The sequence below is a fragment of the Prosopis cineraria genome, unplaced genomic scaffold (genome assembly GCF_029017545.1).
Source record: "Prosopis cineraria cultivar Desert tree isolate PC_DT_omini unplaced genomic scaffold, ASM2901754v1 PC12, whole genome shotgun sequence".
Classification (NCBI taxonomy): domain Eukaryota; kingdom Viridiplantae; phylum Streptophyta; class Magnoliopsida; order Fabales; family Fabaceae; genus Prosopis; species Prosopis cineraria.
Genome location: NW_026555343.1, coordinates 34,490,513 through 34,516,920, shown reverse-complemented (window position 1 = coordinate 34,516,920; position 26,408 = coordinate 34,490,513). Strand labels below are relative to the sequence as shown.

At 29.5% G+C, this 26,408-nt stretch overlaps 1 protein-coding gene and 1 pseudogene across 1 annotated transcript; one reads left to right on the top strand and one right to left on the bottom strand.

Moving 5' to 3' along the window:
- Nucleotides 1-1,624: 1,624 nt before the first annotated feature.
- On the top strand, nucleotides 1,625-14,883 carry LOC129289278 (galactoside 2-alpha-L-fucosyltransferase-like). The gene is made up of 2 exons (XM_054926055.1): nucleotides 1,625-1,841; nucleotides 13,439-14,883. Exons 1-2 carry the CDS (start codon nucleotides 1,625-1,627, stop codon nucleotides 14,881-14,883), a joined length of 1,662 nt encoding a protein of 553 aa, XP_054782030.1.
- Nucleotides 14,884-15,406: 523 nt separating this feature from the next.
- Nucleotides 15,407-19,616, bottom strand: LOC129288863 (protein NRT1/ PTR FAMILY 5.4-like; annotated as a pseudogene).
- Between the last annotated feature and the right edge of the window lie 6,792 nt (nucleotides 19,617-26,408).

The window sequence follows — 26,408 nt, the reverse complement described above, 5'->3', positions numbered from 1 at the left end:
TTTAAACCTTAAACTCATTTCAATCTTACTTTTTAGCTTATATTTATTCAATTTTTTTAATTCAAACCCTAGTGAATATTAGCTCATAATTTCACTATACCTAATTAAATATCAACATTATTTATTAATTATTTAAAGAATAGGAAAAAAATCTAATGTAACTAACCTAGACCAATATCGTCATCATCATGAATACTAGTTAAAGATTAGTCAGAAAAAGGCTATAAAGAATAAAGATTTAACATTTAAGAGTAAACTTATTGAATGCTTTTTACTGGCTCATTACACTTGCAAGTCTTCAACTAAAGGTTAAATTAAGAAACAAAGAAAAAGAAAAAAGGAAAGAGAAATAATGAATTTGGAAGAGACAAAAAGATTTTTTTTGTTCCAAAGATTCTAGCTTTGTCATTGTCCCTAACCCAAGATCCTAGCTCCATTAAGAAGATGAATAGTTTTGTCAATGAATTTGAATCACTTAAGCAAGTAGTTGAGGGTTTGATCTACATCCCTTATATATATATATATATATAACAATTCATTTAAGAAAGGTCTACTTATTATTCTTAGTATCTTATAGGAAATATTTTTTGTTCTCAACGGAATCTATTTCTTATATTTAACTAAACAAAGAAAGAACTTGAATAATTTAAATTTAAAAATGTAGAAGATTTTGTTTCTATTTTCAAATACATTATCAATTGAACTAGTCTGAGATGGGAATAAAATTTAGATAGATTTATTGTATTTATAAAATATAATTTAATGGAATAATTAGGGTATTTATGGCAAGGGAAAATAGAATTAAGAATCCAAAAAAATTAATGATAATTACAAACCTTAAATTATTAAAATTTCAATAACAGACTATGATCCTTCTAATTAAAAAAATAGAAACTTATATACTTAGCATTATGTACTTAAGGTGCTTGTTTCTAATTAAATCATAACATGTGGATCTTTTATAAATTATTTATTCTATAGCAAATTCTTATTATTAACATTATTAACACATTAAAATTTACATATCATGATTTAATTGGATGGAAGTATATTAAATATATAAGGCTCATTATATAAGTTTTGCCCTTAAAAAATGAAAATAATTATTTAAAAAATTAATAAAATACACTTGATATTATTTATAATGTTAATTGAGAATTTATAAAAGTCACTTGTGAATTTCAATTTTTTGCTATTACTATACAAATAAACCACATGAAAAATTAAGAAAATATACTTAAAATTATTTATAATGTAAGTTAAAAATTTATAAAAGTTAATTATAGATTATAAATGAATTACTAATAATTTTTTTACCGTTAATATATAAATAAATTATTTGAGAAATCTAAAAAATATAATAATAGCAAGAGCGATGAATTAGGTAATGTTGTAAATTATGAGTCATTGGCCCACTCCAGCTATGATGAAGAAAGAGTGAGTGGCTGGTAAACGTAACGTAATGAAAGGAGAGAGAAAGATTAACGCACTGCATTTGAAGTAAATATTGAAATAAAAAGTCCTTATAAAAGCAAAACCCTCCATCTTGAAAAACAATTGTTAAATTGTTTAAAGATCACAACACAACAATGGTGGAAACAGGAGTGAGAATGTTGAAGAGACTATGAGAGCATTGTTCACAGTGTGTTGCATTGTTTTGCCTATTTTTGTGATTATTACTTGGCTACACTATTCATCAATCTCTTATCTTTTTCAAGAACTTCCCAACTTCAACAACATCTTGTCTGAAAAATCCCAGAAAGTTACAGCGGTTATTTCCAAGGAAGCAGACCCAGCCATTGCAGTGAAAGTGAAAGACCAGAGAATTACATTGGAACCAGGTAATTTCATAACACTTTGTTTCTGAATGGAATTAAGCTTTCTTTATATCCAGTGACTTCAATCTTTAATCTCTAGTTTTTGTTTCAATGATAACGAGAAGAATGTTTTGAGAGGCAAATACTTGAGATCTTAAAATCAATTTTTCACAGAAACATGCATCTAACAGGGAAAAGAAAATGGAAAAGAATCTGTTAAGAAGAGAAAGAAGTCAAATCCCATTTTTCCACCCCTTTTCCTTCCCTGTATTGTATTTATGGATTTGGATTTCTTCAATTCTTTAAAAAGTGAAAGACACATATGAAGTGAGATTTATATAAAACTTACATGAAAGTTTGAGGATTTCTCTTTTTAAATAAGAAGAGAAAAAAAATTATATTAAAATCTCATATAAAAAAATTAATTACTGTAAGATTTATTAATATAATTATTGTAAGGTTTATTGTTAATAAATCTTACAATAATTAATTTTTTATGTGAGATTTAACTGTAATACTCTCAAAGAAAAAATAGATTTAATGAGCCCCACATATCAAGTGGGTCCCACTAAAACATTTTTCTTGTGCTCTCTTCATCCAGACACTTTTGCAATTTGTGTTATGTTTGGGATGTTGCTTGAAATCAACAAAAAAAAAAATTACGACTTTGGACAAATAATTTGTTACTGAAGAGCTTTGTTTGGATTGAATTAGCATGAAGCCAAGATCCTCAATTATGGAGCAATTTGTTTTAAGAAATTGATAACTTTAAAAATAATTTAATAATTAAAAAATAAAGTATACTCACTTTATTAAAAAATATAAAATATTTTTAATCTTTTGAGGTGTAATCATTGCATTTTGTCCAAAAGTATTGTTATTGACAATGACTTTATATTTATTGTAAGATGTTTAATAAGAAAAAATATTGAAAAACAAAATTAATTTGAAAGTAGGTAATTGCTTTATTGGAGGGTGAGATTCAATTAAAAATATCTTTTGAACAGAGGGAGTATATATTTATTTTATTGTTGGATTTTGAATTAAAAAATAGAAACATTTAGATTATCATTTTAGATAGATAATCAAATAAATTTAATATTCAAAAATATTGAAAAGATGTATGGAAGGGAAGAGATACAAAATTTAAAATCCCATACTTATTATATGTAATTTTTTCAAGTGAGGGAGGCACCCTCACTTGGATGACTGGGTTGAGTCAATCAAAACTCAATTAGAGTGTCAACGAAGCATAATTTAGTATGATTTTTACTTTTCGCGACAACAATTGAGGGATTGATTAAAAAAAAAAGTACTACTATGCTTTCGAATATAAAGATAAGCATTTTTTTTATCAACAAGGATGCCATTCATAGAGCCAACCTCAAAAAGTTCATAAAAATACAACCAAATTGGAAAGGTAAAAAAAAAACAGAAAAGAAAACCCAATCAAAAAATACAAAAGAACTAAACAAGCTAAATAAAGAGAAAAAAACAAGTTACAACATAACTTGGTAGAGCTCTAATAGGATTGACATTGCAGTAGAGAAGGCCTTAGTTAAACTAACCTCCATGATGTCAACTACTAGAAGATTGGACAAAGGTAGTGATCGGGTCTCCACCCACCCAATCGGATACACATCCTTACAAGCACCAATAGCCTAATTACTTTCAAGACGAGTGAAAAAAAACAAAAAAACAAACCAGCTTTAGACATCATCAAGTCTATAGAATCTAAGACCACACCATTGCAAATCCATTCACACAAATCAAGTTGTCATTTGTGCAAACTATTCACCAAGAGAAGATGGTGACTCTCAAGTATAACGTTATCATTCCCCAAATCCACTGCTATCATTAGAGTTTTCCTCAATGCCAAAGCTTCAGCTAAAGATAAACTTGTTTTTATTTATAAACAAAATTACAAATTCCGAAAAACATTTATTATATTTTTTACAATTTATCCTTTATAAAATCAATGTTTATTTTCATTAGACAAATTTATTTCATTAATTATAGAAAAAATTTAGTCTAATTTTTTATTTTTAGATATAATTATTACATTTAACAAACTTTTTTTAAAAAACTGTACAAGTTAGTTATTTTCTTTTATATTCATAAACAAGGAGAGTACTATAGAAATAGTCAAAGATTTTGTTTGATCTGATTAGTCATGTCAAGGCATAAAATGCTTGAATTCTTTTGGAGAGATCTGATTTCATCAATATATATTAGTTATTAATGTCCTTGTGATTAATCATTCATTTTATTCTAATTAAAGAAACTATCATTTAATGAAGAGCAAACAAGGAAAGATATTATAAGTACTTTTTGAAAATTGATATTTTATTTATGAAAAAACAACAAACCATATAGAAGTTTTGCTTATATTTAAAGTATAATAAAGATTGGAGGCAATATATATTACTATTCATAAATATACTTCATATAGTCTTAATTACGGGACAAAAATTTTTAAGTTCTATTTGTTCGTAAAGATATAATAGTTAATTTTTTTTACTAATATTGTCCCTTTTTAATTGCACCAAGTTGTTGGCAAACTTTTAATTCCCAGACACACTTTATTGTGATCATTAATTTTAATGAGGGTAAATTTGAAAAGTTAAACATTTTTAATAAGTTTAAGGATAATAATTATCATTCTTTAAGAATTACTCTCTCCATACCACAATATAAAACTTTTTTTAGAAGCCCCTATTTGGTCCAAACTATAAAGCATTTGATAGGTTTTATATAAATATATATATATATATATATATTAAATTTTACTCTTACTTTATTATACTCCACTCAAGTAATTGAATATAATATTTTGAATAAGTTAAATATTATATTTATTCAATTCAAAGGTACTGTTGAAAAGATATGAAAATTTTTAGAAAATCAAAATTCTAACAATTTTTTATAAATATCAATTAGTTAATAATAATTTATATTATCGTGCGGATGGAGGAAGTATAAAATTAGTTAACTTTATCATATAATTAAAATCCGGAATTACGACACTCAAAGTGATGAAATGGGAGTCTATCTATCTATTTAGCATCTTTAAATTCACTTGTTCTTTGAAAGTTAAAAAAAAAAAAATCCTTTGTTAATTGTGTGTATCAATATATTTAATGTTTCGTCCCCTGAATATGATGAGATCCATTCACTCTTTGTTTATTAAACAAATTAAATGATGAATCAACAAACATCCCAGTCTTACATCATTTGTTCGTCCAACAAAAGTACATCCCACAATTAAACTCCAACAATTTCATTGCATTTAAGTAATACAATCTCATTAACCTTTCATTCATAAATACTCCCATATAAAGTCTTCCTTATTAATTCACAATTAACTTTATAATTGAGATAATTATGGGACTAACTTAAGTAAATTATAAAGTTGGTAAAATTTACATAAATGGGATCTCAAGTTTTCAAAACTTAAAATGCTATAAAATCATTTTTAAAAATCAAATCAGAGTAAAAAATGTATACGAAAGTATGAACATCTTATAAGATAAGATAACATTAAATTGGAGTCAACATAAAAAAACAAAACAAAAAGGATTTTAAAACAATTATGTTGCAGCCTAAACTGCAGAATCTATGACAACAAAAAGCTGTCATGGCAGATTTCTCGCCCGGACATTCATATGCACCAAATCTCCGTCCGATATCCGATTAAAATGATCTAAATGTTTACAGAAAGCTTTCTCCAAGCTCTAGTTAATGACATTAGTTTCACATTCAAATCATTTCTCGATCAAAAGTTGAACATTAAAATGCAAAATTATCCATTTATGCTTTCAAAAACATAACAAGGGTGTTCAAAATCACAATCAAGTACCATAAGCTTATAACCATCCCTAAACCATACTCAATATACTCTATAGGATTCGTGCAATACACACACTCAACCAAAAACACATATATTACAAATTCACCACTCAACCCCATAATATATAAAACACAAGGGGGTAGAATTTCTTGCACAAATAATCATTTTCATTCTAAACCAGTCAAAATACATGTATTCCTACTTGCATAAATATTTTGGCCCTATACTAGGGTCTACAACCAAAATGCACTAACTTAGGGCAAAAAATACACAAGTGTGATATGATAATAATGTAAGTAGTATCAAAAACATTCATGTGATTCCTAGTTGGCAAGTTAACAATCTTAATATACATAAAACAACATAAATAGGCATACAAAGGATTACTTTACAATCCTATACCTCAGCTCATTTTCCCCGGTCTTGACCCAATAAATTAGGCCTTGAAAAATTAAGAACTGAAGGGTGAGTACAACTACTCAGCAACTAAGTTTCACCTAATCTATACAGTTACATATCAATTGAAAACGGATGCAATTGATAACAAACACACACATAAATATGTAAGATAACGTATAGCCTCAGTTACAATAATAACAATCATGTGATCGGGCTTCAAATAGATAATCATATATATATATATATATATATCAATAATGTACAACTTGGGGTCACAATAATACCAACCATACGCCCTTAAATCGCACCGAACCACAATACTAACAATCATGTAATCGGGACTAAATGCATGATCATATGCCAACCTTATACCCTTTTGATTACCTCCAACAAAAACTGGTGGCTATTCAGTAGTTATGCCCTTTACGGACTAACCCAACCTTCCACTTGTGAGGGGTTGCCAGATCAGGGTTAACTCACTCACTTGTATAATTTGGTTTCCCTCAATACTAACAACCATAGGGTGTCGTACCCCTAATCTAGCTCCTTATAAACCAGTCGAGACTAGTTAGGTTTGAGTCCCTCAAAGAACAAGTGAGATAATTTCGAATCAACCATAGTTCAAGGACTACCTCCTGATTTAACGGTCAATGCCAAGGCAAGCTCCTAATTCTAATGGTCACTGCTAATACCACGTGGGTTTAGTCAACTATTCTTCTTCCTAAGCAACCTCCCACCAATGATCATACTATGCATATATATCACATATGCATATGCACGCTAATCAACCATTCATATCATGAATGCATATATCTATACTTACACACCCACTCACTCTACACACCAACTGGTACATAATCACAATTTCTCATTCATCATCACTATTAGCATGTATATGAACATACATATAATTTGCAACAATAATACACCACCAACCATGCTAAATTTGCATCATGAGTTTAAAAATATTAACATGTTTCAAATCAACCTTTCTACAAATAATCAATTAATATTCATCATAAAAAACTAGGTTGTAACATCCTAAAAATTTTAAGACTCAAATTTATTTAAAAAAATAAATAAAAATAAAATAAAATATCTATAATTAAATTAAAATTTAGAATAATTTAATAGAGGCCCAGAGTTTAAATTTTACTAAGCAAAAGTTTGGTTTTATTTGATTTTTAACTTGGAAAAAATTTTGACCCGGGCTTTTGTGCAATAATAAAAAATGTTGGGGCCTTTCTTGTAATTTTCCCCAAACTTTTTGACCAGCAATTTAAAGACCAAAATTGATGCAAAAACGCAGAAATTGAATTGGAAAGGAAAGGAAAGGAAACGTATGAGAGGGAGAGAGGAAGAAGAGAAGAGAAAGGAGGGAGTTAGGCTTGGATCTAGGAGTTTTGCGACCGTTGGCGAGCTCGGCTACATGATAGGTAAACTCCCTACTTCAATCCTCTTCTCTTTCTCTGATTTTCTTCATTTTTGGAAGAGAAAATTTTTGGATTTTGATCCAAAGGCTTTATCTTGTAAGCTTTTGTTTCTTTGATCTTCTTGGAGTCATGTTTTTGAGTTTTCTTACCTAGTAGTGATTTATCAATGTTTTGAGTGAATTAATTGGATGAAAAGGAGGTGTTTTGGGCACAAAATAAACCTTGAGAAATTGGGTTTTTGCTCCTCAATGTTTTAAGCCTATTGATTTAGTTATAATTTTTGCTATTTTGAGCCCAATAAGATTTAATTAAGGTTTGGTTTTCATTATAAGGGCTAATGGTGAAAGTTGATGGCACTAAGTAAAGGTTTTTAATTGATTAAAAAATTATATAAATTGAAAATAGCCTAGTGACGGCTAATAAATGGTTTTGGTGGTTAAGTGATACTATGTGAATGGTTGGTTTTTAATATATGGACCATTAGAGTGGATTATGACTCATTGACCTAAGTTGTGTGGTATAAGTTATAGTCTTCATTAATGCTATTTGTCATGATAAGTGATGTGGATCACTTATATGTTGTAGAAAATTGTTGGTGGAACTTATTGAGAAGTAAGGAACAAGCCGAGCCCTATTTTGTACAAGGGGAACCTTTTACTACCAAAGGGTTGAGGTAACAGGGGAATTTTTATTTCTTATTACTTTGTTTTAGCTATTTTTGAATAAATATTACTAGTTATCATGCATTACATGTTTTAAAAGATTAAATGTGCTTTATAAGGGGTTATGGGGTACTACTTTGATTATAGTGCAAATATGTTTTCTAATTGTTTAATAACAATGTTTTTATGGAAATGAGATTTATAAATATTATACTACTTTAGAGTGTTGAATGGTCAATACTCCAGGAAAGGTAGATAAGAGTAAAAGGCATGATCTCGGTGGGACGTTCACCAATGAGAAGGTGTGGATTTTTGATATTCTATGGCACACTGTCAGTACTCAGTGTTGTCTTACGTATTGTGGGCTCAGTGCACTAAAGTGGTTAGTGTATTGAGTGTTCGACACCTCTCAGTGGGGGAGGGAATCCGACATATGAAGTGTGAGGTTGAGTGCCTAGGCCAAGGTAGCCCTCACATAGAGAGTAAGTCGGGCTGGCTCTGGGAGGGAGTTAGCTTTGACTGCTCAGGATTCACGTCAAAGGGGCATAGGCGGTTCGGTGGATTAGATCATGCCTTAGATTATGTTTTGTGCCTGTGGAGGTACAAGTAGGTATAAGGTTTACCTGCGAGTTAAAGAGTGCCAGGGGCATTCTGTTGGTCATGAAAGGCCATACCGGCCTAGGTCATGCATTCATGCATTTTAAATGGCTAAATTATATACTATGTTGAATTTATTATTCGTTTATTTGATTATGACTTACTTTGTAATAATCAATGTAAATTTTGCTGTTACTGAGACTGTGGTTGTCTCACCCCTTTCTTTTCAATATTCTAGGTCCAGGCGAAGGATCCAGTGGTGGACGGGGAAAGGAGCAAAGCTAGGGGTTTGCTTGTGATTTGTAAAGAACTACAACCCCTTTCTTTTGAGCAAATATATTGTAATGTATTTAAGATTAGGGTGCCAGTAGAATATGATTATGTGTGTGTGTGTGAATATGTGTGGATTGTGTGCTTGTGTATGAATTTTTGTCTGTTTGCAGACTTGTGGCTAGGAAACTTGGTTATGGTGTGTGGTTTTGATGGATTTACTTAGTAGACCAAGTTTCTATTACAAGCAGATCTTTATTTTGATATATATGTGATTTTATAAGCAAATGCAAAGTGGTTGCATTGCAAATGGTGTGCTATGGGCAAACATACAGCTTGGATAGAGAGAATGGGTGCGTGGGCCCCACAAGGAGCTCTGAGCCAAGTGAAAATGTTTAGCATATGTATTTATATAAATACATGGTATTTGGATTGATTTGTGACCACTCTTGTATGATTTGTGCATTTTGGGGGTTTAGGGTCCATTTTGGGAAATGGCACCCAGGTGGTCAAATTTTGATGTATGGGGGTTTTCCATCATTTGAATGTTCTATCAGGTGTTTTTAATCTTATTTGACGTGTCTAAAGTGTTTCCACAGGTTTGTGACCATTAGGATGGGATTTGGACAATTTTGAAAATGGTTTTTACCAAAAAGCTGCACTTTTGCATCCGGGTGTCCAAATCTTAATCCGACCGTTGGATTTCTCTAAAATTTGGATCACAAGTAAAACCTTTTATAAGCTTCGTGTGGGTTTTAGAATCACATTGATCGGATATCGGACGAGAGAAACGACACACTCCGGAATTTGGTCTGAAGGTGCTGTCATGACAGCATTAAATTGCTGTCATGACAGCTACAGTATTGATTTTATAACCTGCACAAAATTCAATCCGTCCGTTGGATCTTTTCAAAATTTAGTATGCTAATAGTATTCTTTAAAAGTGACATGTGGACTTTGGAATCACTCCGATCGGAGGTCAGATGATGAAATGGTGCACTCCGGAAGTTGGTCCGGAAGTGCTGTCATGACAGCTTTTGACAGAAAAAAAATCAAATTTTTAACATGTCTAATTTTAAATCCGACCGTTGGATCTTTTTGAAATTTGGTATACTTATAGTACCCTTTGAATGTGATGTGTGAGCTTTAAAATTACTTCGATCGGAGGTCGGATGGTGGAACGACGCCTCCCAGAAGTTGACTCGGGAGGGTTGTCATGACAGCAATTTAAATGCTGTCATGACAGTATCTTTTTATTTCTCTTTCGTCTAACTTGCTTCCGTGTGCTATAGTTAAAACCTATAATTTTTTTAAGGTTTTAAATGTTTACTTTGTAATCGTATATTTGCTTAGTGATTTAAATGGTTTGTTTCCTAAGTTGGTTTTAGGATTAACTCCTTAACCACACTTAGTTTATTTGAATTATGTGATTTTTGGATAACACTCGGGGCAAGTGTTACATAGGTTTTCCTAGTTACCTCAACCTTTGAGAAGTCAAAGGTTTATCCCTCAATAAAAGTTCTTCACAAGTTATACCAAAGCTTGAATGGTGCACAAGATGATTGATCTACAATTAATTATATCAATCATCATTAAAATCATCATAAACACTCTTTCAACTTTCATAAATCAATACTTTAATTATCCAAAATTCCAATCTCTTGTAGGTTTATTAATTCCTATTAATTCCATTTAGGTTCCATTAACTTAAATAATCACTAATATAACACTCAACCATCCAAACGCACTTTGAAAGTCTAGGTACCCAAACTTACAACTTTTTAAAAATTTTGAAACTATGTGTAGAATATTTAAACAACTCTCATTGATTTCATTTAGACTAATAAATTCGGACCCATAGTCTTAAATCTGAAAATCATCACTTTCCAACCTTAAATCTTACTTCCAAAAAGTGTAGAGGGAAGAAGAAAAGATAAAGAAGGCATACCTAGGTGAAAAGCTTTAAACACCTTCAAAATGCCTAAAAGTTGATACCCTAATAGAGAAAATACTCTCTTGGTCATCCCTCCTCTGTTTCAAGTCTCATACTCTGTTTTTCAAACTAATTTTTGCGTTTTAAAAACTGATTCAAGAAATTATGCTACAGTATAAATTTTTATGCATAGCATAACATTGTGAGTTAAAATCCAATTTCTCTCTACGATTTAAGCACAGGTGACCCAATTCACTTTCGAACCTAATTCAAAAGCTAAAGCCAAACCAAGAAACGTCTCTAACTATCCTCAAATTCAATTATACTAGAATTTTTATAATTACCCCCTCATTAGATTAATAAATCTTTGAAATGTTACACTCTCTCCGTCTCTATATATAAGAGGTTTTTTAAAATTATTTTTTATCCCTAAATTTAAGGGATTGTTAGCATTTTTTAATGAATGAACCATTATGTCCTTATTAAATTAGAAAGAGAAAAAGATAAACTCTCATTAATTTATTTTGAAAAAAAAGATTCATTTTTTATTTGCAATAATTAAGGGCAAAGTTAGATGTTATTGTATTTTTTAATTAGAAAACTAAATTTTATTGATTTGCATGATTCAATTAAAAATATCTTATATATAAGGACGAAGGGAGTATGTATATCTCCAATTTTGAATACAACAGGTGGCCTAAGGTCCATTTAAGTGATTTGGTGTTTCTAAATATTATATGTTTAAAAAAATAAAATTTTATTAATAATAATTATTCTAATATTATTTTTCATTATTTCATCTTTATATATATATTTTCTTTCCTCTCTTATTAACAAAGAGTATTTTTAAAATTTATAAAAAAATTTAAAGAATAAACTGTATTTAATAAGCAGTGTCAACATGTGTAACTTTGTCAAAGACACCTTTTAAATTGGGATATTTAAGAAAGCTGTTTTGGTCAAAAAATAAGAAATAAATTTATTATACCTGTTTGGTGCATTAATTAAATATTTTACTCTTCTCCCTTGGTTAGAACTTTAGTTCTTTTCCAAAAGAGTTAGAAGTTTTTTTTATCTTTAAAAAAAGAGGTTAGTTATAATATGTTAAATGGGTAGTTTGAATAGAGGTTTAAGTATTGCATTATGAAGTATTTATTTGTGAACAAATTTAGAAGAAGAAAAAATTAGTTTTAACGAATTTATTTTTTTTGGCTAGAAGCTAGTTTTAACTATCTTATTTATTATTAAGTTATCTTATTATTAGTGAATTAATTATTTGTTCCTTATACTCTATTTTTTGGATAATTTTCTCTTCCTATATTTCATTTTTTTATAAAAAAAATTAAATAGGATAGACGCAGGTAACCCACCAAGATCATGTTCTATATTTTGTTTTGTTGTTATATATTACTTATATTTAAGACTAGAGGGAATATGTGCATACATAAATCACTTTTATTGAATAATTAACCCAAAATACTTTTGAAGCTACAAATTATCTCCTTTCTTTTTCCCTCTTTTCCCTCTTCCAGTTAGTTTCTCCAACTCATTCAACCATGATAATGCCTTTAGGTTAGAAAAATATGTCAAAATATAACATATCAGATCAATTTTTATTAATATTTGAATTATCAATATTTACTTGGCCAAAATATATTTATCTTCAATAATATACCCTCTCTGTTAAAAAATATAAAATATTTTTTAAGAAATTGGATATTAAAAAATATAAAGTATTTTTTGAAAAGTTGAGGTATAATTATTACTTTTTTTTCAAAAATGCCCTTATTGAATGAATTACTTTATATTTATTGTAAGGTATTTAATAAAGATAAATATAAAAAGATGGGATTAGTTTAAAAGCAGATAGCTACTTTATTGAGAGTGAAATTCGATTAAAAATACTTTATATTTTGAATAAAGAGAATACCAATCTTGTGTTTTCAAATTTATTGATTATGTTTTATATATATATATATATATATATATATAATGTGAAGAACTTCAATTTGAAGTTGATGACGCTCTCTTACTACTTATAATGCTTCTGAAGGCTTTTTTATGTAAATTGTAACTAATATTTTTAGATTCTTTTTAAACGCACGTTATAATCTTTTAAATGGAGAGAGATAGAAATAGAGATTTGACATGCTCTACCTGACAAGCGAGAGTGGCCAAGCCTTAATGTCTTTGCCTCTTTTCACCTGAAAATCCGAACACTCGGAAAGAAATTAATAAATTATCACCCACTAATAAATTAAACTAGTGAATCTGGATGCCCTATCTTTCAATGTGCAGGACAAAAGCATGATTCATTTGGTTTTTTTTTTTTTAATATAAGAATACAGAAACTCATGTAAAAGTTGAACAAAATTAAGTCGTCAGATTTTGTAAGAGATTTGCATTCTAAAGACGGGTGATTATAAATAATAATATTAAGATTTTCTTGAGAGGCTGTGATTCATTTGGTTTTGCAGAAGACAATTCTTCCGCTGGTCCAACAAGAGTTGATGATGAAGACAATCAACAGCTTCATGGACTTGACATGGCTTCAACATTTAATAATGAAGGATCATGCTTAAGCAGATGTCAATCTCACTTCTACCGCAAATCCTCCCTTCATAAACCCTCTTCGCCCCTCAAATCCAAGCTTCGTCACTATGAACATCTGCACACAACCTGTTCACCTTCCTTCTCCTTCATCAGAAATCACTACACCAACCCTAATAATTCCACCATCAAGCATGATGCTGATCATTCTACAAATTGCAGATACCTTATCTGGTCAGCCATGGATGGTTTAGGAAACAGAATTTTAAGCTTGGTTTCTGCATTTCTTTATGCTGTCCTCACAGACAGAGTTCTACTTGTCAAATTTGAATCTGACATGGGTGGTCTCTTCTGCGAGCCATTTCCAAATTCATCATGGTTATTATCGCCTAGGGATTTTCCTGATCATTGGGAAGATGATGGTGATCAGGAGCATAAGGAATCGTCAACTCATCATCGTCCTGTTCTTCATCTAAGACACACCAATGATGATCACTATGACTTCTTTCACTGTGGCTCTACCCAAGATCTTCTGCAGAAAGTTCCTGTGTTGATTTTGCAGTCGAATCAGTACTTTGTTCCTTCCCTTTTCACGATCCCATCTTTCAGGAAAGATCTTACAGAAATGTTCCCAGAAAAAGACGTAATCTTTCACCTTCTAGGACACTACCTTCTTCACCCATCAAATGTTGCATGGAAATTCATCAGAAACTTCTATCAGACTCATTTGGCCATGGCAAACCAGAAGATTGGCCTCCAGATTAGAGTGTTCGACACACACAGAGAACCCCATCAAGTTGTTCTCAACAAAATCATAGCTTGTGTCTCCAAGAACAATCTTCTTCCTCAATCAGATAAGCAAATTATACCAGTAACTAATTCTCCTTCTCTATCGCAGAACTATACCTCAAAAGCTGTTCTTGTAATTTCTTTATATTCAGAGTATGGAGATAAAATAAAGGCTATGTATATGGCAAACACAAGTGTAACCAATGGTGAGGTGATAAGAGTTTATCTGCCAAGTCATGAAGAGCATCAAAACTCAAATGATAACAAACACAACATGAAGGCCTGGACTGAGATGTATCTGCTGAGTTTGTGTGATGTATTGGTGACAAGTTCATATTCTACTTTTGGGTATGTTGCTCAGAGCCTTGGAGGTCTGAAGCCATGGATTCTGAATAGGACATTTGGTGGTGAAGAGGTTCCATCATCAGATCCTCCATGTGTAAGAGCCATGTCCATGGATCCTTGTTTTCACTATCCTCCTAAGCGTGATTGTAGTTCCAATACTATTGCCAATATTACTTCTTTATTTCCTCACACTGTGCACTGTGAAGACTTTGGAAATGGAGTGAAACTTATTAATTAGTGACAATAATCAGTCATTATGTAATTTTTGCAGAAAACCAGTGGCTAGCTTATGATGAATAGTAATAAGATTTGATGGATATAGTTTAATTGTTCTGAATTGCATGTTGCATTTATTTGTTTAGTTGTTTTTGAAATAGTTAGATTAGACTAGTCAATTAGGTTGGATTATATTGATCAAATGATGTCCAAAAACATGTTTTAATCATTTAAAGGTTTTAAAATGGAAACCTTATAATAAAACTAACAATTACATGGTCTTGAAGTTTTTTTTTTTTTTTCTGGGTCAAGGACAAAGCTTATTTTCTGTTGTACATATACTTTATGTGTTGTTTTCCAAAATTAACACATGACTCATAATAATTTTTACACCTCACCTTTATCTCGTTTATTTCTTTTAAACCATTGAAAATACACTCTCCCAACAGAAAAATTGATGAAGATACTAACTTTTGTTTATTATGAATTGTTCAGTTAAATGTCAGGAATCATGCTGAAATCACAATATATATAGTTATATACAGAGAAGTTTTATTTCACTTCCATACTCCTTCCTTTGTCACAAGCTACAATTGATTATAGCAATTATATAGAGACTAGAATCCTGGCTGTTGGTAATTAACTAAGTTTCAACAACCATAATCTTTCTGTACACAAAATTCTTAGCAAGATAAACATAAACCCACAAACTCAGAGCACTTAAACCAGCCAAAACCCAATAAAAATCATCAAGGTGTGCCCTATTCAAGTTGTTTCCTAACCATTTCTCACCAAATCTTGAGCTAATTTCCTCCACAGCAACTATAAGTCCATTACTGGCAAAGCTTCCTGCTCCTACAATGCTTATATATGTTGCAGCCCCTACACTTCTCATTGCCTCGGGCATTTCATCATAGAACAGCTCTTGCAGCCCCACAGTGGTGAATGCATCAGACACACCTGTGATCATATGCTGAGGCAACAACCACCATACACTCATTGGTAACACAGCTTCAGGATCATCTATAAGATCACACTGTCTAGCTACTCCAACCCTTCTCGTTTCGACTAATGCCGAGACGATCATGTTTAATATGGACAAGAATAGACCTATTCCTATCCTTTGCAACACTGTGATACCAGAGTGATGGCCTGTGAGTTTTCTAGCTAAGGGTACGAAAACCGGTCGTAAATTGGCATCGTGGCGAGGATCGTGAGTCCGATGGTACCTTGAAGCGATGCCGGAGGGATTTGGACGTGTGGTCCTATGGAACGGACCATTGTGCTGGCTTGCTTGGTGACGAATGTGTGGAGCTGAGCTTGGACAACGTTGAACATTAAACAGCTGAGCCAGATGGGGATGAGACGAAGAACTTGCTTGACTTCTTCAACTTGTGTTACTGAACATAGTCTCCATGGATTTCTTGATTTGCTTGAAGCATCAAGGTCATCGATGATCATTGCTTTCTCAAGAAACCTACGACAAATTTTCCACTTTGTAAGTTAAAAGGGGAAGGTGTGAAGCGACACAACTAAACCCCAAAAAAAAAAAAATGCATCCCCAAAATTTGTTAGTGCTAACTTCAACATTGGCTTTTAAAGATATCATATTCTCAACTATAGTTGACTGTACAATACTTTGCATCCTATGATAAAGAAACCGTGCCTGGAACAATCCATTGTTAATATAGAATTTTCTAATGCTGCCTTTAGATTAAAGAGATTCAGATTTGAATCTCTCATTTAGATACATAAATTTTAAAAATTTATAAAATTAGATTTGATTCAAATCCATGTTTTTTATAATTTCAAATTTATTTTATATCTTAATAATTTGAAATTTTATCTACTCTAACTTTCTTATTTGATTCACGTTTTCATTACCCGTGTTTCTGTTACTCTTGTTTTTTTCTCTTCTCTCGTCACTTGTTTTCATTTCTCACTGATTGAAAAATAGATAAAAGTTCATCGCTATTGATCTCTTTCTTTTTTTTTTTTCTTTGAATCTCAAACAAAAAATTTTAAATATATGAATTTTAAATATGTTATTTTAAATTTAAAATTCAAACTTAAATTCATCACTTCAAATACTAAATGATGAAGAGGCACCTGAAATCATTAGTGTGAGCCAAAGAATGAGACTTGGGTTGACCTTGGAAAAGAAGTCCACCACCAAAATCATCATCATCGCCATGCCAGTAAGCCTGAGGATCACGCGGGATTTTTACACACCATTTTCGAGTTGCAGCAACAAAAACTTGGGCCATACCAGTAAATGGGCTTGAAGTTGGGCCTTCAATCCTAAACCTTTTGATTCCCAGCAAGAATAATGCCAGAGCTAAAGCCAATACGCCAGCCAATACTCCCAGGCCCACATCCCACCCAACATTATCCTATTTTTGCATATAATAATAATTGGTCACATGGGGTTACCATATTTCACTCCAATTTATTATATATGGAGATTTTGTTAGGTTAAATATTATGGGAAAATCACATAGTTCCATATACGAATTCTAACTCTAAAAAAATTCCATGGAATGGACAAATAATCCTGAAATCCCATAAATTTTAATTGTAATTAATTTTTTATTTACATTTATCAAAATACTTTCTTGTAAAAATTTAAAACAATCTCCCCATGGTTGCCAACTCCAACTTGCTGGTGTCACAGCTGCCACCATCGGCTAGATGCGGGCAACATGAACTTTGGCACTGGCAACCATGGGGAGATAAGTTTTAATCTTTTAAAGGAGGATATTTTGGTAAATGTACATTAAAAATTATTTATAATTAAAGTCCATGGGACTTTAGGGTTATTTGTGTGGAAGTTTTTACGAATTAAAATTCATATATGACACCTTTGTAGGATTTTCTCAAATATTAAAAGATAGCTAAAGTAAACTTGACAGTAAGTGGTTGTTGAAAGTGAAAAAAAAAGGCATTAACCATTAATTTAATTCATGAATGATTTTCCAAATCAGAGAATTGAGTTAATGAAGTGATGAGAATTGAATAAAGTTATTAGTTAATTACCTGAAGATAGATGACTACAAAAACGGCAAGAGTAGAACCAGCAACGATGCCCAAGTACCACCAATTGAAGAATGAGCTTTTGGCATCCTTCTCTTGCGGCGTGTCGTCGTCAAACTGATCAGCAGCAAATGTCTGTACGCACGGCTTATGTCCACCATCACCAACTGATAGTATATAAAGCGCCACAAAAAATAGACTTGTATTCTTCATTACTGATACTGATAGTGTCAACAGAATCATGCCCTGCAATATATATATACATATATATATATATATTTGGGTAACAAATGACTAAATGAGATTTTCCCATCTCAGCGAGCAGTAAGTAAACAAAAAATAATACAATTAAGTCCCAAAAAAATTAATGACAGTAGTTAGATTCACCATAAATTTTTTTAAAAAATAAGCTGTAATTATTGATTCAAACAGAGGTAAAAAAAATTTAATTGTAAACTGAAAAATACATCTAAAAATTGAACACTTTATTTCTAATTAAAACTTCTAAATATATAATTATTTAAATTGATATTTAAAATTTATATTTTAAAAAAATTATCTAGAACCTCACTGTCGTTATTCGTTTCTTTTGGCATATAATTATTATTCGTCTTTTAAAAAAAATCACCTATACAAGATTTAAGCCCTCTGCTAGCGAATCCGGCCTTGCGGTTAATTTAACCGAGCGTGACGCGCAGATTGAACTCGTGACAATATTGCTAAACTACAAGATCATTAGCCTATGATATATTCTTTAAGTAAAAGATGTGCGTTACATTGCCCATGTTTTTTTTTGGGGTCAATTGATAAGTAACTATTCATTAATTATTTATAACAATTTACAATCCATCATCGCTGGATGAAAACTCGTGTGTTTATTTTAACTCCTTTATAAATTTATTAATATTTTAAACAAATTTATTATATAAAAAAAACCCAGTAGTAGAAGTCTTATTGGTACACCCCACCACCAAAATGAAATCAGGTAGAATGAGAGGTTGAAATGTAATGGTGCCAGAAGACAGCTAACAAAAAGATTATTAAAATTATAATAATAATAATAATAATAATCTAAAGTACCAGGAGGTAGATGAAGGAGGACAAGAGGATGGTATTGAAGCGACCCAGGTATGAGTCAGCGACGAAGCCACCGAACAAAGGAAAGAGAGACGAAACGCCAACCCAAGTGTTGACGTTTTTGGCCGCCGTCGCAAGGGGCTCGCGAAGAACATTGGTCAGGTATGTGATCAGGTTTGACGCCAAACCTTGGTACGCAAATCTCTCCGCGAACTCCACAGCTGCGAATTAAGGCGAAGATCACAAAGTTAGCGAATCCAACCTAATCTTTAAACATCAATCAATTTTGACTCATTGGTACTGTAATCGAACGTCTCCGAGACGGTACGATATAGGATCGGAAATGAGACTTACAGATGATGAAGATGGCTGCGCCCCAGCCACCTTTACGGGGGGAGGAATGGTTGATGAGAGCTTTCCTGTTGCTGCTTTCTTCCATGGAGGACGAAGACGATGATTGAGAGAGATAGAGAGAGATCAGATCGAATTTGAGCTAATGAAGTTGAAGATGCCGTTAAAGTTAATTGGGACTGAGACTGGAAGCGAGCGACGGTGGGCTCGCGTGAGCTTGACAGGCAGATCGAGATGGGGGTGAGATGTCCCGCCAACGAGGGCAATCATATTTTTCTAATACAAAAGTTCAAGCCATGTTACTCACATGATTCATCTCTTGAATTTTTTTTCTTCCAAAAATCAAATCATTTCTTTAGAATTTTGCATCCTAAAGGTAGAAGATGCATGATTAAAATTAAAAAATTTAAATTATCTTGAGATACTTAATGTTTAAACATATCGGTACAACTATTTGTTTATTTGAACGTATGATGAAAAGTCACTCTCAAATTTTTGTTGCTTGGTCTTATGAAAGGCATTTCCACAGCATAGTAGAAACAGTCACGATCGGGTTTAAACTAGTCTAAATGAAAAGTGATAATATTTAAATATTGGGTGATAAAGCCAAATACCTTTTTAAATTATTTAGATTAAAAACTAATCCTATTAATAAAAACCTCTTTTAACGTATTTAATTACTTGGGATTATAATTTAAAAAATTTAGTAGATAAAGTATATTGAAATATTATATTTAAGGCTAAAATAAGCCTATCATCTAGCTAGCTCCTACATTTATGGTGAGAAATAGTATATGAATATAGGTTTACCTCACTTTTATACAGCCTATTTTGGGTGTTGGCAAAAATATATATATATATATATATATCTATTATTTGACCGGCGCAAAAAAAAATTTGTATTCAATATGTGTATTTTAATTAATAGTATGAAAATCAAATTATAAACATATAGAGATTAAAGACATTAGTTCATGATTTAACACACTATTTTGGAATCAATTACCATTTAATTTATATGTAAAAATTTTAATAATTATAAATAATTCAAAAATTTTTTAAAAAAAATTGAAAATGAAAGCTCATGAATTGAAAGTTGAAAGGGATGGTGGGACATCGTCTCATGAAAAGTGAGGCAGCGGCCGGACTTGGGGAGTTAGGGGTGTCCCCCTTCCCACCTACATTTTTCCACCATATCCTCAAGATACCATCATTTTTATTTTATTTTTTTTAAATGAAAGCAGCTAGAATGAAAGCGCTATCACCGATTTTGACCCAGCTTCTCTCCCCTCACCATTCCTTGCACATTATCTATATCTAAATTAAAGGTTTTAATTTTTATTTTTATTTTATATTTATTAAAATAAAAATATAAAAAAATTTTATGAAGTCTAGCTAACAATTTGAACAATTTATATTTAATATGAATGGTTTAAATTTAATATTAAAATTTTTTATAATTTAATATTAAACTTGCACTTCAGATTATATGTAGTCAATTTGAAAAGCAAATTAAAAAAAATTATCAAATCTAATCACCAATATGTATAATTCAGATTTAATATCAATGGCCCATATTTAATATTAATTTTTTATAATTTTAATATTAAATTTGCACTACTCAAGATATATCTAGATGGTCAATTTATAAAAATCATAAAAAAAATTAATATTAGATTTAAACTATTTATATTAAATTTGAACTGCCCAAATTAGTAATAAAATATATTAAATTTTTTAGGGTTAATGATAAAAATGGACTTTAAAGTATTGCGTAAAAAGCGCTATGAACCCTGAACTCTTAAAATGTGCAAAATAGATTATAAACTTTTAAATTTATAGCAAATTAAACCCTAACATTATCTTTTTATTAACGTCATTACTATTCACTGTTATCGTTCACCATGAGCCACAGTCAAATGTTGACATGGCAATCCCTTAGTGATGTATCATTTGTTAATTAGTGCCACAAACCTTAAACTATTTCACAAGTGACGTCCTAGACTTTGAACTTTAAAATTTCAAGTAAATTACATTTACTGTTATATACAGGACGCTGATTATTATGTAAAACAAATTAGCCTCAACATGGTTTGTTGCAGTGAATGCATCATTAACTGTGACAAACGACCCATAATTTTGTAAAATGATGTATTTTGTCTTTTTTTAATATTTTCCAAATGGTTGATATCTCATGCTTCCATATGCTTTACAACTTTTATTTAATCTTATTTTAAATAATATTTATTTATTTAATAGTAAAAATTTGGGATCTTATTGAAAAAAAGTTTAAATATCAGAAGATTTTTATTAATTGGTTGATTTAGGTTTTAAATTCATTAATGAAATCGTTGACTTTTGCATCCATTGTTTGTAAAATCCTATAATACTTAAACTTCTTTTCAAATAGGATCTCAAATTTTTATCATTAAATATATAAATATTATTTAAAATAAGATTAAATCAAAGTTATAGAGTATATGAAAGTATGAGATACCAATCATTTAAAAAATAATGCAAAAAAGGGGCAAAAAATGTCATTTTAAAAAATTATGAGTGGTTCACCACAGTCAATAATGCATTTACCACGGTGGATTACACTGAGACTAATTTAGTCTACATAATAATCTACATTCTATGCATAAATGATAGGTGTAATTTGTTTGAAATTTCAAAGTTCAAGATCTAGGACGCTACTCGCATAATAGTTTAGGGTCTGTAGTGCTAATTAACAAATAAACCATTAGTAAGAGATTGTCATGTCAGCATTTAACATTTAATTGGGGCCTACAGTGAACATAATGTTGTTAACAAAAAATTAATAATAAAGTTTAATTTATTATGAATTTAAAAGCTTATGGTTCATTTTGTATATTTTAAGAGTTTAAAGTTTAAGACGCTTTTAATGTAGTACTTTAAGATCTCTTTTTTTCTCATTAACCCTTTTTTATAAATTTTTAATAAATATAAAAATAAATATTTTAAACTGTGCTCCAGGGCTGGTGAGACAAAAGGAGGCAAGTCAGATTGGGCGAGGGTGCTTTCTTTTTTGTTACTTTCAATGTTTTCTGTATTTTTTTCAGAATCAAAGCGGCATTGTTTTAAGAAAATGAAGGAGAAAATGGAGAGATAAGAAATGGAGACACCTGTCAGTTGAAATGAAAGCTCATGATTCATAGGCCAGATTATGGGTCCGACTCCTCTCCTCAGCCCTTCTCTTTTTTTCTTCTCCTTATCCTCATCTTCATCTTTAAACAATAAAATGGATGGTCTAGATTTATTTTTTTATAAAATAATTATCATATTATTATACAAAAATAAAAATAAATTCAAACTATTAAAATTTTACCTGCACAGTTTATAATTGTATGCTGTTATTAAATTTTTTGTATAACTTAATTTTTTATTTATTTTATTGCGATTATAAACTATGCATATATTAAGTTTTAATAGTTTAAAATTATTTATTTACTTTTTAATATAATATTATGATGATTGTTTTTATCTGAGCCCTTTAATTTTTAATCAAAGGTGGAGATGGAGATAGAGATGAGGAGAAGAAAAGGACAGAAGGGATGAGGAGAGGATCTCTTTTTACTGGATTATGTTTCAGCTATTTTAAAAATGATTCTATGATTTGATTGGCTAAATTGTCTTCTGATTTGTTAAAATATTTTTAAAAATTAAATTATAAATATCAATTCAAACAATTATAAATTTTAAATTTTTAATAATAGATAATATATTTAAATTTTATTTTTTTAACATTTAAATTTTAATTAAAATACATATTTATTTTTGTTAGAATTGATATTTTTAACTTATTTGTTGAAAAAATTAGTAGTTTAATTTTTGTAACATTGACAATGGGAACTTTTTGGAAAACAACAAATAAGAACTTTATAAGAATATTAATATTAAATTAAAAATTTTAATATTAAAATATAATAAAAGGAGTATTGAAATTCGAGAACATCAATGTTAAAAAGTCTTAATTTAATATTAATGTTCTTACAAGGTCCTTATTTGTCATTTTTTCTAAACTTAATTAAAACAACAAAAATACTTATAATCAAATAAAAATTAATCACAAAATATTAAATCCAATCATAATAAATCCATATTAACTTATAACAAACTTTAACAAGTCTAAATTATATTACAACAATTAAGCTGTATAGAAGACTCAAAAATTATGTACAAGAACTTAGATTTAGCTAAATAGGTAGCCCAAATTTATATGTATGTGAGGGTGGGTAAATGTCTCCACTCACTTGAAAAAAATCGTACCTTGGTGTATTTTGAATCCATTAAAATATCAATCTTCTTTGCTTAAAAAAACAATAATGTTTCAATGTAATACTAAAATTTAAATATATTTCTATATTTTAAGTAGAGGAGTGAAAATATAATTAGTTAATCAATTTTATACATGCGGGATTGATAAAACATACAAAATTAAGAATATTAATCAACAAATTAAAATTAAAAGTTATATTAAAAAGCACAAAACTAAGAACACTAATATGAGAGATGTGTCGTGAACTTCAAGTATATTAAAGACACATCATAGAGCCATACCAAACCAAGTTATCTGTAGCTTAATCTCATGTTTAATCAAACTCAAGTAAAAAGTATGGTACGGTTTGGTTTGTTTTCTGTTTTCTGTTTTCTGTTTTCTGTTTTGTTTTGTTTTGTTTTGTTTTTGTTTTTGTTTTTTTTTTTTTGCGCTGGACTAATTTTTTTAAAAACAGGATCAGGTTCAATCGGGTTAGATGGGTCTCACGGATTTTTACATTTTACACAGCAAAGCATAAAAAACCTTGTAATTCTAAGTTCATTTAACCAATCAAATCGCAGGAAGAGTTTTAAAAAGCAGAAACAAAATCGATCCTGAACTTCCATTTCAACCCAAATAAACTAAAAAGATGATAATAAAATCACTTTAAAATATATAAATAATAATAATTTAATCTTTTAAAATATCATAATTCTCTTAAAATTTTTAAAAAATTTTCTATTATAAATTAATTTATATAAATTACTAAATTAGTCTTGTTAAAAATAAATGATTCATAACTTTCCTTCTTATATTCAAAATTAAATCACTTGCTCTTCCATGCTTGACAATCATAGGTTGATTCTCCCCTGAAATTTTTGGAAATTTCACATTTCCACTTTAAGGACCCAATTATCACCCCAAATAAGAGTGTTCATAGGATAGGACGGGGTCAAAACACCCCTATCCTGTGTCTCGTCTCTGAAAAAGATTGAAATTGAAAGTTTGTCCCACATTCCGTCTCGTCTAAAAAGTTGTCTTGTCTTGTTAGAAATTGAGATGAAAATGGAAAGTTCCTCCATCCCAATATATCGAACATTGTGAGAGAAATGTTTGAATAATAATATTTATTAAAATTTTAAATCATATAATTTATTAAGTTTAAAATCAAAATAACTTGAGTACATACATTATAATAATTTAAATTTAATTATTGAATTGCATAAATTATAACTAAAAGGGTATAACACATTATGATAACAATTATAAGTTATCTTTATATTATAAGAGCAAAAACAAAAGACAAGCCAGGCAAAACATTAAATCATTGTTCTTCTTTTTTAATTGAGATATACTAAGCTAATTACTTTTTTAAAAATAAAGCAATAAATACAATATAAACAAAATTTATTAAATATATATATAAGAATAAATTATATTAATACAATTAATATATTATAAAGAAAGATATTACTTCTGTGTCATTAAAATTATCAATATAAAAAAATTTAGTTTTAAATAAGAATTCCATATATTGTAATTATAATTGATACAATTAATATATGTATAAATTATACTAATATAATTAATATATTTAATGTATATTTTTAAAATAAAAAATAATATATATATATATATATATATAAAATATTCAGACAAGATGGGATGTCACAAAGGCAATCTTGTGTCTCGTCTCATTTCTATTATTTTCAAGCCGAGACAAGACCCATTCCAATAATGAATAACAAATAAGAAAAAATGATAAATATAAGTTGAACACTCCTAACCCTGAATTTGGATAAATGTTCCAAGAAGAATGACAAATAATGACTTTATAAAAATATTAATTTTAAATTAGGACTTTTCAACATTGATTTTCTCAAATTTCAGTACTTTTTTAATCATATTTCAGTACCAAAGTTTCTAATTGCCCATAATTTTATAGCATTCTAAGATAAGTAGTTATTAATTAAGAAATGTGAGTTGTGAAATATATTTAGATTTTTTTGGTCAAAAATATTTTAAAAAATTTATAGTATCCCATTTTGAACTTTAGACGACTGATTCTTTCTACCATAAAAAATTTAAAGTGTCAAATAAAGTAAAAATAAAATATAAAAACAATGAAATTAAGTTCCAAGAAGACTAATTAATTAAAATTAAGTCTCAATCAATTTTAAAGTACCTATAAAGTTTGTTGGTCCTTTAGTAATAATCTAACATCTCCAGAAACTTGTAAATTCAACTCTCAATTTTGTAACTTTATTACGATGCATTTGCAACTTGTTTTTTTAAATTTTAACAAGGTTGAAAAATAAACAATAAACAATAAACAATGAAGAAATAGAGGATATATTTATTTTATTGATAAATAAGCAATAGGTAAAGAATAAATAACAGACTTAATATTTTTTAACATTAAATATGAACATTTCTATTTTCTGTTAAAATTTAAAAGTAAGTTATAAATTTATTATAACAAAATTGTAAAATTGGAAACCAACTTGTCAATCCTTGGAACTGCTAGACTAAATACTTTTTAATATTAAAAATGAACACTTGTATTCCTTATTAAAATTAAAAAAATAAGTTGTAAATGTATCACAATAAAGTTGCAAAATAGGGAGACAAAATTTCAAATTCCTAAAACTATTAGACTTAATACTTTTTAACATTAAAGATGAACATTTGTGTTCTTTATTAAAATTTAAAAAATAAATTACAAATACATTATAATGAAATTGCAAAGTTAGGAGCCACACTTGCAAATTCTTGTTAAACTTAATACCACTAAAGGACTAATGAAT

Bases quoted from the DNA above. Each gene is read 5' to 3' on its own strand.
- LOC129289278 (XM_054926055.1), top strand. From the start codon at position 1,625: ATGAGAGCATTGTTCACAGTGTGTTGCATTGTTTTGCCTATTTTTGTG. The intron at 1,842-13,438 runs GTAATTTCATAA...TTGGTTTTGCAG, and splicing joins GAGAATTACATTGGAACCAG to AAGACAATTCTTCCGCTGGT.